The 18404-nt window shown below is 40.9% G+C and overlaps 1 protein-coding gene across 1 annotated transcript; it reads left to right on the top strand.

Annotated features, from left to right (window-relative positions):
* Positions 1–753: 753 nt before the first annotated feature.
* Positions 754–11584, top strand: LOC104627657 (AP-1 complex subunit sigma-3; the record flags this gene model as incomplete). Its single annotated transcript, XM_010295987.1, has 5 exons — positions 754–813; positions 7522–7700; positions 8930–9038; positions 9978–10115; positions 11103–11584. Coding segments are annotated over 5 exons (522 nt in total), but the record flags the coding sequence as incomplete, so codon positions are not given.
* Between the last annotated feature and the right edge of the window lie 6820 nt (positions 11585–18404).

Below are 18404 nucleotides of genomic sequence, written 5' to 3' on the forward strand. Positions count from 1 at the left end.
TAAAAGAGGCTGCACTTTTTGCCAGAGTCCACTGGGCTAGATTTTAGCTCTGTTTCTTCACGAGGTGTTCAAGGAGCAGACTGGGAAATGGCTTCTTGTGACTGTAAAGTACACTGGGGCTGTAGTGAATTAGGGGTGGCTCTTGGCAGCTTGTTCAGCCTCTCCCCTGGTCTCCTCCTCCTTACAGTAACCTAATGAAGATTTCCACTGCCTCCCAAAGATGTATAAACAAATAAAAACACCTCTGAGAGCCCAGCCCAGGAGGCAGAAGGGATGTGATTACCTAGTTAATAATTGTTCTGCATGTCTTCACATCGTGCTGCTTTCTGTAAGGTCAGCCAGCTAGCATCCCGGCGACCGTCTGTCCCCAGAGCCGGGACTGCAGATGTGGTTCACGCGGCTGTAGTGCGGCCACTGGCCTGCTCTCCGATTGCAGCGTTTGAGGCAGGTTTTGTGCAAACTCCCTGCCTGGATCAGTTCTTGCTTATTGCCTAGAAACTGGAGGAATTCCACCTGCAGGCATAAAGAAGCACCGATTTAAAGAGAACTGAGAATGTTTATCCTCTGTAAAAATGGGATGTCATTGCCTGCATCTGCATCTTAGGAGCTATCTTGAAAAGCTGTGCTGTCTCTCCTCTCCGAGAGCTGCTGGAAACCCGGCCTCGCTGCTGGAGGGACGCTCGGCAGCCTGCGAGGAGGAGGCACGAGCTGGCTTGGTGAAGGAGTGTGCCTGTTTATGAGAAATGAGCCAAGGTCGGGAGGACTAGACCTGCTAGAAGCAGCGATAAGCAGGAGCAGAGCCGGAGGGAGCTTGTGGGGCCCTTGTGGCTTCCTGAGCTTTGTTTTCTGATCCTTAGGCAGGGATCAGAAGTGAGGAGCTTCAAGAGGGTTTTGGTTCAGAACTTGAGCTCAGCTACACTGTTTTGATTGTAGTTTTATTTAACCCAAGTGAGGCTATCAAGAGGGTTGTTGGCTGGATCAATACTATAGGGTGTAAATATCCTTTAAATTCTAGTATGCTGGTCAGTTTAAAATCTTCAGTAAAATAAGGGTGACTTCCGCATCATGAAAAGCATAAAATCATTGTGTAACTATAGTCATGCATGCCTATAATGATCTGGCACAGCTTTTATTGCATGGACTTTGGATGTATTGTTTAGGGGAAATTGTTCAGAAATGTTCCTAATGGAGATTAAGTGAGAAAGAATTCTGTGCCCGTTAGGCAGCAGTATGCTACTTTTTATGTTTTGTGTGTTGCTGTTTTTTCACATATTTTCTTTTTTCTTGCTTGCTCATGTGATACAGACTAAATACGTGTCTTAAATTTGAAAGCTGAGATTCTACAGTATTTCACAAACATATCTGTCAGCTTCTGCACTGCTGTGAATAAAAGTTTTAGTAACAGTAAACAAGTAAGGAAAATAATATTTTTAATAAGTAGCCTTTTTTGGATTTTACATAATTTCTTTAAAAGTCCCTAAAACCGCAGAGTGTATGCATTAAAGGTCGGTAGCCAGATGGGGACTTCGTGCAGCAGCAGAATACCAAAATACCTATACTTCAGTACGTTATTCCATCTCTTCCTGATGTGGCTAGATTGTTAATATGTTAGGTCAATAGTTGTCTGTTCAGTAGTCTTTCTCATTTCACCCTAAACACCTTGCATTCCAAACCATCTGTGTGCTCACAGTATAGCTTTTCAATTTTTTGGTAAATATTTAAATATTTACTTCCCTCCCTCAAAAAAACCCCACTAAACAAAGCAAAAACTAAAAGGAATTTTTTGGTCTTCAAATGTTTTGGAGGAAAAAAAAATCAGCTAATGGGTGGAATAATTTGGATGTTCATACTTTTTACAAGAAACAATTTAATGACAGTAGGATTTGTTCATTTTTAGTCATGATGTAAAAATTAATACTAGTAAAAATTTCTGGACAGCTGTCTCTGTTGGGAAACACATTCTTTCATATCAGAGGAAAGAATGAAAAATAGTAAAAGATAAGCAGAATATGAACTCAACTAGACTAAAACAGTGCCAGAAGATCAAGCAGACTTCAAGGCAGTCAGAATAAGTTAAAAGAGAACTTTATGATAAAAAGCTGCTTCCTCTCAACCAGGTACAGCCAGTCAGTCTGGTTTTCCCCAGGTTTCTGTCAGCAGCCATTGTCATGTCAGCAGCTGAAGGTGTGTCTTTTTTTTAATCTCATTTCCCTTTTTATGTGGTCCATGAGTTTTTCTTTATTAGCATGTCATATATTGCCTGCTGCCCCACTGGCAGCAGCAGGCTTAAATGGAAAGTTTTTAAGAAAAACTTACGAGTTTCCCAGCTCTGCCAAGCTGTCTGTTTTAGGATAGTAATTCTCAGTTTGCAAATTTTAGTTAACTTGTGAATTTCAGTGATCTTTCTGTTTTATTTTATTAGGGAGGGCTCTTAGCTGAATTCAGAAAGGCTACAGCTGAAGCAGTCTAAAAACAATGCTGCTGGGGTGCCAGAGCTGCCTAGCCGAGCAAATCCTTGCACAAACCATGCACCCAGGGAAGAGAAGGGTGCTTGCTTTCGCAGTCTTCCCACTGCCGTCTCCTCTTCTGCCTTCCCTCTCTTCAGGCTCACCAGAGTCCTCCCATTTCCCTGTCCTCCTTTCCCACAGAGGGACCTGGAGCCCCCAGGTGCCACAGAACAGATTTGAAACCAGTCGGCAAATATTACACAGATTGACTTACGGGAGGAGGAGAAACATTTCTAGTGCAGGTTCTTCTCACGGTGGGGCGAATTAGAGCCTCGCTGCATTGACCCCTGGAGTTCACATGGCAGGAAGAAATGTGGTGACTTTTACACGTTTATGTCATTGGACGGCAAACTGGAGAAATCGCCCTGACAGTCAGGAAAGCCGCTTTGTTTTCTCTTGTAGTCTTTTTTATCTCGTGTTCTTGCAGGTGGTTTGTTCTGTATGCAGTAGAATATAGTCTGCAGTCCCTTAGGCAGCCTCACTAAATGTTGCAGTACAGATGAGGCTAAGTTTTAAAACCTCTGTAAAAGCTGCACATGATCAGACATTGGAACCAATGAGCCAACTGTAAAGTGTCTGATCAGCCTGGAGTGTGAAATGGCCAATACTGGGGAAGGCTGCACCGAAGGGGACCTCCAGTCTTGGCAGAGAACAGTCCAGGAGACAAACTTGGGTGAACTGCATATCAGATCATGACAGTCCATTAGCAAAAGGAGAGAAAGGTCTCCCAAGGAAGGTGGAAAAAAAATCACAGTGTGTGTTAGTTTTACATATTTGGCTTACATTTGCTGTTTGTGAGCACGTAAACTTTCTGTGTTTTGTATTTTCAATGTCTGTTCTATTTACTGTTAAATTATTTCATGTCAAAGTCTACCATCTGATTTTTTTCATAGCCATGAAACTCAGGGTGGTGTTTGTTATCCAGGTAAAGTTTTGTAGATCTTGACAAAACAGAAGGCCCTGTAACTTTCCAACCTGTTATATAACTTATAGCTGCAATTGATTCAGAGATGCATGAGATGGGGATAGAGTTCAGGTTTAGAAATCTGGTTTAAATGCTTGATTTAAAAAAACCCTATTTTTCTAACTAGAAAATAATGGCCTGCAATTATAAAATGCAGTCTTTTAAGCTACTTACTGACGTTTATGGAGATCATTTTGCACAGTGCTGTAGGTGGTTGGGTCTGATTCAGTAAAACAAGCTAATAAAATTACACTCGGCTCCCAGGCCAGAGCTTGTCTCCTAGAGACTCTGCATGCAAAGGCATTCGATGCTCTCACAGGAACTGCACTCCTCATCCTGACCCATTCGGGCGTGGACCTATAAATTCCCTCTGGCGTCGCCCCTGGGTCTGGTGATTGTTAGTCACAGCCAGCACACCCTAGAATGGCAGGAAAGGAAACCAAGCACCCTGCTTCAAAGGTATGTTGCTTGAAGCAAGTCATTTGCCTTTGTTTTCCCCTGGAATTAGAACTCCTAAAGATGAGTAAGACATTGCGGGATAATCTACCTCTATTTGTAGTCTGGCTGCTGAAAACCAACCAAAAATTCCTTAGTCAACATCTGTCTTAGTGTCATTAGCACTACAGGAAAGCGAATATGTTTTCACAGTCAAGGAGCAAGGAGCAGATGAGCTCTTAGATTTGTATTTGTGCAGTAGTTCAACATTTCCAGGTTTATTGATGCGTCAGAATCTTTCCAGTGAGCTGTAATGAACAGAGCTATGAGCGTGAGGAATGCCTTGTATCGTGTCAGTGTGGCTGGGCAGAGCAAAGCTGAACTGAACGATACAATGGCTGTAACAATTGGATGCTTATGCTTACAGCAATTAAGCCATTTAACCTCTTGAGAATGTAGGTTTTTTTACCTCCTAGAGAGTTCCCCAGATTGAATGGACTTCAGAAATTAGAAAAAGAAATGAGTCAAAAGCTTTTAAAAAGCCCTGCAATATTTTCCTCTTCTAAGTGTCTGCAACTTTCTAATACGTTGTTTTGTTACAGGAGCTCTCAGCTGGCCCGTAATACGTAGCTAGGCTTGAGGGTACGTTATTTTGCTGCAGACTGTAAAATTAGAAATGGACTACAGTAGAGTCTCTTATCTATTTTCTAGCTGTATATATTTCTGTAATAGTAGAATTACCTTATGAGGTATGCAGTTATAGTCTGCACATGAGAGAGAGTGTGGGATGGGAGACCCAAAAGATAGGATTTTTGAAGCTTGTGTACGAATCTTGATGTGTTTAAGAGCGTTAATGGATATTTTCTGATTGCAAATAATGTTGCCTCTACTCATGAAAGTGGTGGTGAAACATCAACTGCATCTATATAAGAAACAGTGGAGTTTTCAAAGCAATTTTAAATGGAGAGCAGCTCACTTTCCTATGGGTGAAGCATAACATACTGAAGTAAACTAATCAGCAGAAAATAACAATAATATTCACAGTAATTCTCTGGTTTGTTGGTATTTAACCTTCTAGAGACATAAAGTTGCTCTCCTTGAGATATAAATGTATTACTCGCAGGCACTCAAATTTAAGGTCTGTTGGGTCGAACAGCTGAACGTAAACCTAAATACCCTTTCATTATCTGCTTCTGTTGAAGCACTGCAGGCAAATGGATTTCTTCCTGAGGATGTCTCAAACAGCACGATCTTGTTATACTGAACATGCTGTCAGCTTTTGCTAGGGATTCTTTGACTAATTGCCTGCACTTTCAACCAAATCTGATCACCCTCTCCTATCAGACTCACGGTGTATTTAGAAATTTGTTTATCAAATAACTGCTACCTGGGCCTGCTTGCTTTTAAATGGACACCTGCTGACCTTCTGCTCTTATCTGCAGAACCTCTGCTCTGCTTTTCAAAAAGCATTCATCTTTACAAAGGCTTTGGAGTTAATGCGCTGTGCAGCAAGCAAAATAGTCTTTCATTCATCCAGCTCCTCTCAGTGGACACGTGTATGGACAGTAAGTACTGTCCCTTCATCTACTGGGAAGGGGTAACCCTGACAGCTGGAACATTACCGTGTCAAACCCAGTTGGTAATATGAATTGAGAAAGGCAAGAGCATGGTGCTTTGATCTTCACTGTAATCAGGCCATGTGTACTGCCAGCAGCGTAATTGTTTTTATTTAGCAAGCTCATCTGGAGAGTATTATGGGACTCAACCCAAGGCAGCTACAAAATCCTTGTAATTTCATCAAGCATATTAGACTAATGATAGCAAGAGCCATACTTCCAGGAGTAGATCCTGCCATAGGCAGGTATGAATAAAACAGTCCACCTTTTCCTAAAATGATCCCCCATTTGAAGTCTTTCTCAATATAGTCAGAACTCTTATCTCCGGATTACTCAGCAACTATGCGACTTAATAGCTAGAGAACGATTCTGATTTATGAATGAATGCTTTGTTTAAAATCCAGTAGCTTGCCTGTTTGTTTTATGTAGAAGCTTCTCTGGTGCACTTCTCTGCTTGGACTACACCAGAACGTAAAATGATTTTATCTTTACAGAAGTCTGCATTGTAATTGTGAACATTAACTTTAATCCTTACTGGAAAGATGGAGTGATGGGGAAGTATAGGCACAATAAGCTGGGAGAAGGGATTAGGGTGTAGATTGAGAAGCTGTAGGGAAGGGTAAGGCTAGGCTAATGGGAATGGGGATGTGGCAAGGGACCTGCCAGCTCTTCCGTTGGGAGTTTGCAAGGATTGGGAGCAAGTGAGGAAAATGAGGCTCCTGTGCTTCTCCCTGGTCCTCCCAGCATTAGGGGAAGCCTTGTCTCTTTGCATGGGCAAGTGACAGGTGCCTGTCATCATGCACATGGCTGTGACTACAGTTAGACATCCTTCCTGCAAGCCCCTGACCTCCAGGCATTGGTAGTGGTGAGAAAAGTGATGTCGAGACCAGGGCAGTTCACGTTGTCTTCAGCCATTGGAAGCATCTTTAGGCCCACTAGGTTGTTTTTTTTTTTTTCCATTTAGCAGAGGACGTCCTGTTGAGATGGATGTCATCCTCAAATAGATTTCCTGCGTTCTTAAAGCCATTTCCGTGCTGTGGGTAGATGACCTACTGTATTGCTTAAAGACTTAGTATGGCCAATTATTTTCATCTGCTAATAAAAGTGTTTGTATAAATGTGAATTGATACTTTTTGCCCAAAGGCCCACTGGTGTTTAAAAGCTAGCACTTCCGTATTTCAATAATACTACTAATGCTAAGTGTGAAAAAATCACAGGTCAAACCGTGTGATGACTGGCTTTAAATATTAGTAATTTAATATTACTATTAAATATTAGTAATTTAAATACATATTGTGCTTTGTTTAATGCAATATCCTTGGTCGCTGAGGTCTGCCCTTTGTCATCACGGTCATCTGTGTTTCGTAATCTGGTGATTTCTTTAGTAAAACTAGTCAGGCTCCTTTTCCAAAGCAGTTGGTTTCTTCTGCTCCTTGTAGCCTCTTCTAGGAACATGCTGCTTTGTTTGTCACCTGGAATAGTGCAATACCAGAATTGTTAGTGATTATGATTACTGTCTAGGTATTCATATTCCTAGTCTTGTGCCATGCTCTGCATCCTTGATCTCCTAGCCCTGGTGTATATAAGTCTTTATTCCCTTCACTGAGGTGTCTAACCTTGCTGGAGGAGGGTCAGGGGCCCTCTTCTCACCGCTGCCAAGTGGTGATGCTCCTCCTGTTCCCCAGGGAAGTGGCAGAACAGGAAGCAAAGCTGCTGTTTGCACAAGGTAAGGGAGGGCGGGTGGGAGAGGATGCGAAGGGCATGCTTAGGGGAGAGGTCCCACAGGGAGGGGAGAGCTGCCCAGGGAAGAAGCAGGAGAGGGGAGGGATCTTTGCTCCCAGGCTCAGCCTCCCCTGGACCTCGCTGACGCCAGGTCCGAACGCCACACTGGGGCTGGAGGTGCCTCCGCTAAGATCTCACCGATTTCCGGCGTCACGCACAGGAATGCTCTTCTCTGGCCATGGCCCCGGGGTTAACCATGTTGCTTTGTTTACTCTAGATACACTTTATACTGCTGTTCAGTCGGCAGGGGAAATTAAGGCTTCAGAAATGGTATACGACGCTACCAGATAAAGAGAAGAAAAAGATCATTCGAGAAATTATTCAGATTATTTTGTCTCGCAATCAAAAGACAAGTAGTTTTGTTGACTGGAAAGACCTCAAGCTTGTTTACAAAAGGTGTGAGTAATTTTATGAGAACACATAATTACTATTCACATAAATAACACTTGCTAGAAGAGGGAAAATAAAGGCTCACTTTAAGAAAAACACCGAACAAACCCTAAGTGCTAGACTAAGCTGGTAGGAGCCTGCCATCAGCAATCTAACAGTGTCTAACAGCACAGCATCCCTGGATAAATCAGCAGGGTCATGTGTGGGGTGAAAAATACTTGTACAATCTGTCAAATGAGAAAAATGGGAGTAACCTAATAGGTATTAGTGGTTGAAATTTTGTTAGAAGGCTTTAGACTTCACTGCTTCTTCTAGTTCCCCAAGGTAGCCTGCTGAGACATGTGCTGGGCTTTATCAGGCTCGTCAGGAGGTTGCATGAACTGTTCTGAGGCACTTCAACATTTTGTCAAATTTTGTCTTTGAAACGTTTGTTGCTCTGGAAAGCGTTAATGCCCGTTTCCTTTTCCAAACAAATCACTGGTCCCCGGTTACATGATGCTTAGCATTAACTGCCAGTTAATTCTTGTAAAGTTGTTGCAAACAGAAGTAGCTTTAAGGTATAGCACACTGTACAAATTAAGCGGCATCTCCCATTTAGCAAAAATGGAGTTCTTGCTGTGAAGTGACGGATGTAAACATCTGACCAGATGCTGTGACAAGATGGGGCTCCAGCCACAGCACCAGGGAGTTGAGGTAGATCGTTACTCCCATCTTAGCTTGATTTAAACATAAAGTTCTGCTGCAAGTAAGTTATGAGGGTTGTTTGGTCTCAGCAGTTTTCATGTTCTCTGGCCCTATGTTAAACACTGCCAGTCATTTGATAGCCAGCAGGCTTGCGAGATGTAACTCCTTCCACCTTTATTTTTGCCTTTATTTTTATTTTTTAATAAAGAGCAGTAACTCATTCTATAGTTTAATTAATCCCACGTACTGTAGTGCTATTGCAGCAGGTGAGGGAGATCTTTAGTGTACTACTGATTTACTGTTCGTTTTATTAAGACCGGTGTTGGAGGTATCCCATTTTGCCAAGGGTGCAGTTTGTTTTTCTAACTGAATTAAAAATCTGTTTAAATTATCTGGTCTTTTAAAGTCTTTCTCTGGGACACTATAAGAATGGAAGAAAATTACTGTTTTAGAGACAAGACATTAACTGTCATTTGCGTAATTTCTAGGAGAGGAGCAGAGCACTGAGGATCCAGCTGTTCACTCTCACGTTTTTGCCTTTGTTTCCTCAGATATGCTAGTTTGTATTTCTGTTGTGCAATAGAAGACCAAGATAATGAGCTCCTGACACTAGAGGTCGTTCACCGATACGTAGAGCTTCTGGACAGATACTTTGGAAACGTAGGTTTCACTTTCTCCCATGAACTGCATTCCTGTCTGTCTGATAAACAGTTATCTGTAGCTGTTTAGCTTTGTATTTACATCTGCACTACTTGCCCCATAGACCCTCTCAATGCAGAGTGAAATTAATTTTTAGAATATTTTATAAAATAGTGCTGAAAGTATCATCACTTTGTTTTTCCATTCTTTCTCCCAAAACAAAATTAATCTTGATGCTTTGTATGTCTGTCTTGGAATAGGATTTGAGGGGAAAGCTTGAGGAAAATAAAAAACCCCTGGGTGACAGTACTTTATTTCTCTCTCCTGACATCTTCAGATATGGTGGTTTTGTTTGTTTCATAATACTGGGTAAGAATTAAGGACATATAAAGAAGAAAAAGATAGTGTTTTGGGTTTTTTTTTAAGAAAAGACCTGAAGAAAGTCCAAATAAGTCTTTGAAGACTACAAGAGACCCATCTTTTCTATGAATATTTTTGAAATTGTTCCCACTACCTTAATTAATCTCTGATTTAAATCACTCTGCCATGACTCACACCTGCACTGCCTCAAAACAAAAGAGCAGTTGGTGACTGTAAGGTCACTAGGACAGGGAATTTGTCTTGCTCTGTGAAACTGCATGAATGTATGTAACCCATATTACAAGTGCTATATAAGACCTATTATAAGGTTAGTAGGCTAGGAAGTCAGCTTTGTTCTCTGAAAACCAGTATAGAAGTACTGTATTATATAAAATATAATAAATGGAATATCTTTGCTGTAAATCGAGGCTATGTATGTGGAGAGAATATGTGCAAGAAGCTACAATATTACATCATATGCAGTATCTCTCATCACCCTTCTACCTGCCTCAGGAGTGCATATGCTGATCATCTTAACTTTTGGCCTGTTACAATGCTGTAAAAGTGCTTTAAATGTGGGGTGTCCTTTCGTTCTGGCAGGTGTGTGAGCTGGATATTATCTTTAATTTTGAAAAAGCTTATTTTATTCTTGATGAGTTTATAATTGGTGGAGAAGTACAAGAAACTTCAAAGAGATCTGCAGTGAAAGCCATAGAAGACTCTGACATGTTGCAGGAGGTAAGGCAGAGGAAGACAAAAGGCAAACACTTCACTTCCTACATCTTCCTTGTTTGACAGAAACTTAAAATACAGTTAAGCACTTCTGGTACTTAATTAGCCAAATGTGTCTTAAGTTCAGTCTCAATAGGTACAACAATGCAGTTAAGGTAGAAGTTATGCAAGCTTTCAGTTCAACCCTCTTGGTGTCTTGCGGACTCATCTGGAGGCTCTTTATATATTGCCATTGCTCTCTTGCAGCTTAACTGCTAGAGTTTCTTGGATATTATATTAAGAAACAGTTTAAGACACATCTAAGAAATTATATAAGAATGTAATCTAAGATTATACTTTATGTATACATATGCATATATAAATACAGAAAAATCTATTCTGTTTTCACCAATATATTGGAAACAGATGATTTACCATTAACATTTAGAATTGGAATGAGTCTGTGCTGGCAAATTCCACTTTCATTGATAAACACCTGTGTAGATTTTCTGCAGGGCACAAATACGTAGCCTTTCTTCAGAACCCTACAGGAATTATCTTCTGTAACTTGTACTGTTGAGCCAGGAATGGCAAAAGCAGTTGAATGTGATGGATTCACTTCATTTTTTCCTAGGTGGTGAAGGATCTGTTCTAATACTGAAGGAAACAGCACACTGGTGGAACTAGCTAGGGGCACACTATGCGAGTCAAACAGTTTTTCAAAGTGGTCTGGCATTTGCACATGAAACTAGGCCAGCTATGTACAAAGGCCAGCTAGACATGATGAGTTTAGAGATGGGGTGAGTTTACAACCATGGTATGTCATGATTTGAAGATCAGATTCTAAAAGGCTGTTAAAGGTTTTTAAAGCAGAATTATTTGGACATTTTAATTAATCTAATCTAATTCCATGCAAAACTACAATTGTCTTCAAAGAGGACGAGAGGGTTTGTTTGAATATTACTGTACTGCTCCATAATGCATCAGTTGTTTCTTTTTTTTTTTTCCCTCCAGACAGTGGAAGAGTACATGAACAAGCCTGCATTTTAATGTTAAAACTACCTGGAGGGGAACTGCTGTATGCACCTGTAAAATGCACTTCCTGAAATTGCTTCCCAATGTGCCAGATCCTCAGAGAAATACCAAAAACCAATAACTAAAGGGCTTTGTTTGTATAATGTCGAAGATGAAGGTCAGCTAATGTAGCACAGGGTTTAACAATTCTGTACTTGCATTACTCTGCATATGAGTTTCTCGGAATTGTTACTACCCTTGATCTAGTTTCTCTTCTTGCTGAAATAAACATTTGTTTTGTACCATGTCTTTTAGCTACGGGTTTTGTCATCATAAAATGTTACTCTGACAGTACTTTGAAGAGGTATTTTTACTAGTTTTGGTCCACTGCTGACCATATGACTCTACTTTTGTACAAATGTCCATTGTTTTGAATGTAATGATTATTCTGCTCTAATAATAATTTTTTTTCTAAAAGCCAAATCGTTGTGGGCCCTGATTTCACAAGCTTGTTTTGTAGAGATTAACCCATCTAGTATAAAAGAAATACGCTTCTCTTTGGACCAGCCCCTTTCTTTCACTATCTTCCTTCTATTTTCTGCTCTAGTCTGCTAGTAAGACTGCTCCAACTGCTCTTAGCATGCACTCCACACCTCCATTTAATCTGGAAGACTGTTCTGACTCAAGGTAGGCTTCTTTCAGGTTTAATGAATCCTTTTTGCTGCTGTGGATAGCCTGTTTCTGTCTTTCTCCTCATTTTTCTACCCACTTCATAGATCCCCTGGACCTGGACAAAGGCTACAATGTTTGGAAGTGTGCAACTTGAGAGAAGGAGATACCCTGAAGAGAAGAAATCAGTCTTTGGGATTTTAGGGTGAAGATCATCTCATATATCTTCTGACTCTGTATCCACCAATAACCATCTTCCCCAGTAGAGTTTTTCAGTCCCCAGTTTACACACCTGTTGGGATGATCAGCTTTCTAGTAGTTGAACACGGCCCATTTTTGTGAAGGTTGGACAATTTAATCAACCCTTTATAACTTTGCAAGCTGCACAAAGGGAAAAAGGATTAAAATAGTAGAGAGGAGAAAATTAGCTGGACTGTGCATCTTACTATGTGTTACAAAACATGGTAGCTGTTTGTGGGGAGTCAGGTGGTTAACTCGCCTGTCTTTCTGTCAGTGCAACTTGGACTCTATTATAAACTCTACAAACTGATTGAACTGGCTTTCTTAGAGAGATTATTTCAGCCTTTAACAGAATTGAAAGCTCAGAGAAATTCTATTTATCTTAGCCCATAATTTAGAGCTAGATGTTTTGTCTCTGTCAAATCATGAAATTATCCTATACAAAAATTAGGTAAAATCAGACAAATATGCCAGAATGATCCAAGCATTGATTCACATTTCCCTTCAACATATATTTTCTTTGATTTCTGAGATGTACAGTCAGTATTTGCCTTCAGGGATTTTTCTAATCTTTAAATGTCCTGCATGCTTATTCTAATTTCTTCATTGCTGCTTCTTTCGTGGTCTGTTTGTATCTTCCTGGGGAGGGGATTTGAGACTTTTTTTTGGAGGGTGGGAGCTCTTTTTCGCATGACAACTTTGCTAATTGTCAACCCACTTTTCTGCCTGTGTTACCTAGTCTGTTAGTAAAGCTGTGACAAGCTGGTTCATAGCGTCATGCTGCTCTTTTTATAATTACTTTATCCATCTGTTTTCTCTGTATTGATGTCAAAGGCATACTTTCAGCATTGAAAAAATAGTGAAATTGCTGAAGGGCTTTTAATAGCTCTGAAGACATTCAATTTAATAGTAAATTAATGAAGTTGTATGAGCTGTATATTATTTTCTCATGGTTTGAAATGAAGTTTATTTTAAAGTAGAGTGTTTAATTGATTAAGAAGCCACTTCAGAATGTGCAAAGAGGCTCTTTCTGCTCTTTACTTTTATAAGTGACTTCTATTCAGTGAAATTATCAGTAGTTTCATTTGCTTTTACTCTTTTTTTTTTTTGGAGCCATGCTGTGATTCTCTGACTCTTATAACTGTCAAGTTGCTTGAATTCTGGAGTATTATCAAAATAGGAGTTCCAAAAAGGTTTCTTGGTATGAATAAGGGTATCATAAGCCTGTCTCTTCAGTCATTCTAAGAAGAGCTGTAGGACTTCTTTCTCTCCCATTTAAAATGAAGAAGAATTCCTTATGGAAAAAAAACCAATACATTAGCTAGGGGTACTTATGCTAGCTGTATCACTGTAGCATCTGAAATAAATAACATTGCCAAACTGAGGTATCCAGTGTCAACTTGAGAAGTGTGAAGGAATTAGTATGGTTTTCTTGCCCTAGTGCAAAATGTCATTGGAATATGTGTCTGTTGTGCCAACTGCCTTTGTGCTACAAAGTTGGATGGAAAGTGTGTTAACCACTCAAAAGAACTGCTAAGTTATATTCGTGCTCTAAGATTCCTGTTGCTATTGCCTACGAATGGGCTACACAAAGTAAGCAGGTGGGTATTACTTAATGTGACTTTTGCAAGTGTCAGTCTGTATGTATGGCATACTTAAGAGCAGATTGGTTTGAAACATAAAGCTTGTATTTATACTTTTTACAACCTTCAGTGAGAAGGGGGTCACTTACCTAAGTGGTGTTATAATGGCATTCAGCTCTACCCAACTCTTTCTCCAAAGGGAAAAAGCCCCAGTGAAACCCAGTTATTGTCAGGTTACCTTTAGGTCATAGTGTCAGAATGCCTGTGCAAATCTTTGTGGCATTCCATTGCCATCAACAGGACTCTACATAGATTAGTGCACTGTGGAGTATAGCTCATCAGAAGATCTATGTCTCTCTTGATATCTTAGTTCTTTGATATTTGTTAAAGCAGGAGATACATATATCTTTGTATGTATTAAAAAATCTCTCTGAACTGTTGCCCATTTCATTTGTGTTTGCAGTTGACGTTTCTCTTTCCAACCTGCCTGACTATTCTAGGAAATGCTCAGTGTAAAGTTTTCTGGGATTAGTTTATGAAATTATTATCAAAAAAAGTATTAAAAACCAGGTTCCTTAACTGTTTATCTTGTATCTTTCACACTTATCTAAACTCTCAGCTTGCTGACAAGCTTCAAGCCCCTATGTCCTAGTTTGCAAAACCGCATTTACTGAAATAACCATTAATCATGATCATGTTGCTAGCCTAGATTCCCTTCCCTGCTTTCTCCAGCTGTATCTAACAAAAAGCTTCGTGATTTTCTTACTAGCATCTCTGCCTGGAGGATCTTACTGTGATCTTACTGCTTACCAGTTGTGACAGGGCTGGTTCTCTGTCATGCAACTATCTGCAACTCATAAGCTGTGACATCTTTGAACATATCACGGCAATTAAAAAGAGAGTGAGACAGACATTAGACTGGGATAAAAATAAGTGTAATAATGTCAAAAGGAATATTAAAAGTATGACAAGTCATCATGAGTGAGAGGGAAGGGTGGCAGGATCTCACAGGATTCATGAATTCTTACCATTTCTGTTTCTTTTTTTCATTATGCATTTCTGAGTGTTGTGGCTCATTAAAAGGTGTCAACTCTTGCAAATAACTGTAGGAAAATTGGCATTCAGGTTATCTCCCACCAGCCTTTGTTTAACAAAAAGCTACTGAAAGTGAATCTTCACCACCTCTCCCTAGCTGCTCCTGCAAGAAAAAGCCCTGTGCTTTCAGAAACCCAGGTGGGAAACTTACTGTAAAGTTTAGGTATGGTCTGGATTTATGTTGGACAGAGTAATGCTGTACTTATGAAAGGATGGATTACTATTTTTTCATTTATTTTACAGTCCTTTCAATAGATAACATATTTCTTATCCTCTGCTTAGCACTGTGCTGCATTGGAGTAATACAGCGTGCAGCAACGGTGTGTTAGGGGTCAGGAGGGATTGGTTATAAGGAAAGATTAGAACAGTGTGAGTGAGGCTTTCAAAGATACCCAGAGACATTCAATCAACAGTCCCCTCAAAATAATAAGTCTCAATACAGTTCATAAAGAGAGAAAACTCCTATCCGTGTCTATTCATGACATTCTACTCCACTGAAAATGCGTTAGAAAATAGTTCTGGAAGCACAGCTCCTGTGCGAGGGGGACGTTGCTCTGGCCCTGCGTAAAATGACTAACCCAAAGGTCTCAAATCTGCAGTTAATCCCTGTGGTGGGATTTTCATTAACTTTATCTGATGCCTTTATGAGCATGGAGTCTGCATCATCACTTACATCATTATATTTTTGGTTTAGATAGCTGCCAAGAACTTGTGAGCTCAGACCAGGTAAAAGCATCCGTCTGGGGAATTTGACGACAATCTTATTGAATTGAATAGTGTGCATGTTCCTTAGCAAGGTCATCGTACAAATAGAATATAGCTGTTGATCTAAATGTCTGTTAGGATTTTTCAGTGATTTTTTTTTTTCATGAAGGTAGCTGGTCTAGGTTGAAGTATATAAGGTGGAAGCTTAGTGTTTATAGCAGAAATAATGGGCTGTGCTGCAAGAGCCTTAGTGTTTGCTGTCATGGAAACCTGTTGCCTTGGAACATGACTAATGAGACCCAGGCTAAGGGGAAAGAAGAAGCTATTCTTGAAATTATTGTTCAGCAAACCCTAAGACCAACAACGTACATTATCATAAATTATAATTATTTCAAGTTCTGTTGTCTAGTCCACATAACCTTGTCTTTTTATTTATTTATTTATTTAACAGCTCTTGTCACCACATGTTTTCATACAAAGAATGCTATAAAATAGTTCAAAGCTAATCCTTTGGCCATCTAGAAATAAATAGCATCTTATTTGCATTCGTCTTTCCCAGTACACTACAAAATTTGTCCAACTTCTGTGGAAAGGACATACTGAAGACAATCTTGGGGCTGGTCTGGAATGCCCCAGTAAGCTGGGGAGTAGTTAGCAGTTTAGCTTAGGATTTTTGCCTTTGGTTGTAGTCGTACGTTTTAAAGACAGTCCAGGTGTATGAGGTAGGGAACGCTTCTGTGTATGTATCCATACAGGAAAATCTGGTTACCCCTGTGTATCAGTGTGGTAAGATTGCTGCTCTCTAATGCTGAAAGGACACTTGGTGGGGGGAAAGTACAAAAGGTATCTTAAAGTTTACTTTACCCTTCTGTCATCTCCTTTAAAGTTCCCACTGAGAAGTCTCCTCTCTTCTGGAGCTTCCTGCTCCAAACCCGGTACGTGTCATTACGTACCAGATTCTGCAATGGAGAATAGAGTGCTGATGTTTTTTTCCTGCAAAGGTGAATTTTGTGTGTCTGTTGTAAAAAACAGTGCTGAATGTAGAAGCCCTGGTTACACAGGGTGACAAATTGATTACAGCTTGCGATGGATTTCAGCTGCTCTCTGGACCAGGATCTTGCATGAATAAATTGTCAGCAGCTGTGTAAGTCTCCCTGCCTTGCTCAGATCAGGGTCCTTCTGGAAGCTACCAGGGAGAAGTCAGCCTTAGCTGAGCAGAGCCAACAAGGACAAATCATGGAGGAACATCTTTATGGAAGTTTCAGGTGAAAGAATATGTCCTTTTTTATTTCTCTGGAGGGCTTGGGATGTGATCCTAGGTGAGTATTATGCTGGATAACAGCTCTGAAAGAACAAACTGACAATGTGGTAAGAAAGGACTATTCTGGGAAAAAGAACAAGGAACTGGCTGGGTTTGTAAACTGACAGCTGCATTTGGGGTGAAGGAGGATTTTTTTCTGGTGTCTGTTGTCCGTGACAAGGTGGTCCTTGTTCTCAGAGAAGAAAATGGCTTGGGTAATCAGTTCTTGTTTGGCAAGGACTGTCACGGAGTGTTATGTTGGCAATGTCAAGAATGTTCTGCTGGTAAAAAGGTACTGAAGAGGGTAATGAACTATTATAAATTATTTTTAAATACAGTAATAAAGCCTTGCTTCATTTTGGTTGGGTTATTGTGGGGAAAAACATAACATTTAGCATGACAGTTCTGTCTCAATGATGATGAAAACAGTATGTCAAAACTGTTACGTAGTAGTGTATATTCTAACATTTATGTTTAAGCCTGGCATAAAAATGGAAAGCCTGGGACCTCAAGTAATTGTCTTGTTCATCCTTCAGTCCCAGGCAGGGTCAGCTGCACTTAAATTGTATCTGATTGCTGTTTTTCTAACTTCATCAAATCAGCCCGTGGTGGAGATCCCAAAATGTTCTTGGGACAGTTTGCCCTGAAACTAAACTCCCCTCTCAGTTAAAACGCTCTTCCTAATGACACCTCCAGCTTTCTGACTGCGACATAAGCCCAGTACTACTTGCGATAGCAAGCGTAGGTATAGAAATCCCTTTATGACCTTTCTCTTTGCAGCAGCCTTTTAAGAGGTTCTCTGTTTTGATGTCTAATTCCCAGGAAACGCTTAGGGAGCAATGCAGTACAAGGATCGCTGTGCCTTCAGTATGGGGGTATTGGGTCATTTTAGCCATGATTCTGTTGCGTGAACCGTATTCAGTTGTGGCTCGTTGGTGGCTGGTCAGAAAATTTAAATAACTATATTGATGAAAACCGTAAGCACAACTCCTTTCTCTTTCTCCTATTTTCTTATACTCTGTAACTGCTCATAAAAACTGTGCATGAGTCTGGACTCAGCAAAGTGCTTTGGGGTGTCCTCTGTTACAAGCACGTAAGAAAGCTCGGGCTGCCCTTGTATTTTTGAAGGTTAAAGGAATCCCTCTGCCTTGCTGGCTCAGCACTGTGGAAACAGCTATTTCTTTTCAGATGTAGAAAAGGGGAGTTCTCTTCACCATTACAACTCTGGAGTCATGCTTTAAAATAAAATAAATGAGAAATTAAGTTTGCTTAAATTCTAACAGGTGATGGCTGTGGGTGGGAGGTTCCTGCACATCGTTTTCCAGCTGGAAAGCAGCGGAAGAGCTCGCCTCCAGGCAGGGCTCTGCTGGAGAGAGGGGAGCTTAAAATGTGAAACCAAGGCAAGCGGTGAAGGGAGACATTACGACAGGGAGGATCTCTGCCTTGCCTGGCTTCTCTGGCGGATGCTGGGGTCAGCAGTGCTGGAAGCGGGGCCGGGGCTGCTGGTGACGGGCTTCAGCCGTGCCGAGGGAGAGGAGCTGCGCTCGTGTTACCGGGCCTTCGCGAGGTGCGCGGCCTGCCACGGACCCCGAAAGCGCGGGGCAGGGCAGCTTGCTGCCCGCCAGGCCCGGGCTGAAGTCGCTTGTGCTCGTCCCTCGTCCCCGCAGAGCACCCCGCCGGGGCGAGCTGGGGAGCGCGAAAGCTTCCGGT

Source organism: Phaethon lepturus, unplaced genomic scaffold, assembly GCF_000687285.1.
Source record: "Phaethon lepturus isolate BGI_N335 unplaced genomic scaffold, ASM68728v1 scaffold36431, whole genome shotgun sequence".
Classification (NCBI taxonomy): domain Eukaryota; kingdom Metazoa; phylum Chordata; class Aves; order Phaethontiformes; family Phaethontidae; genus Phaethon; species Phaethon lepturus.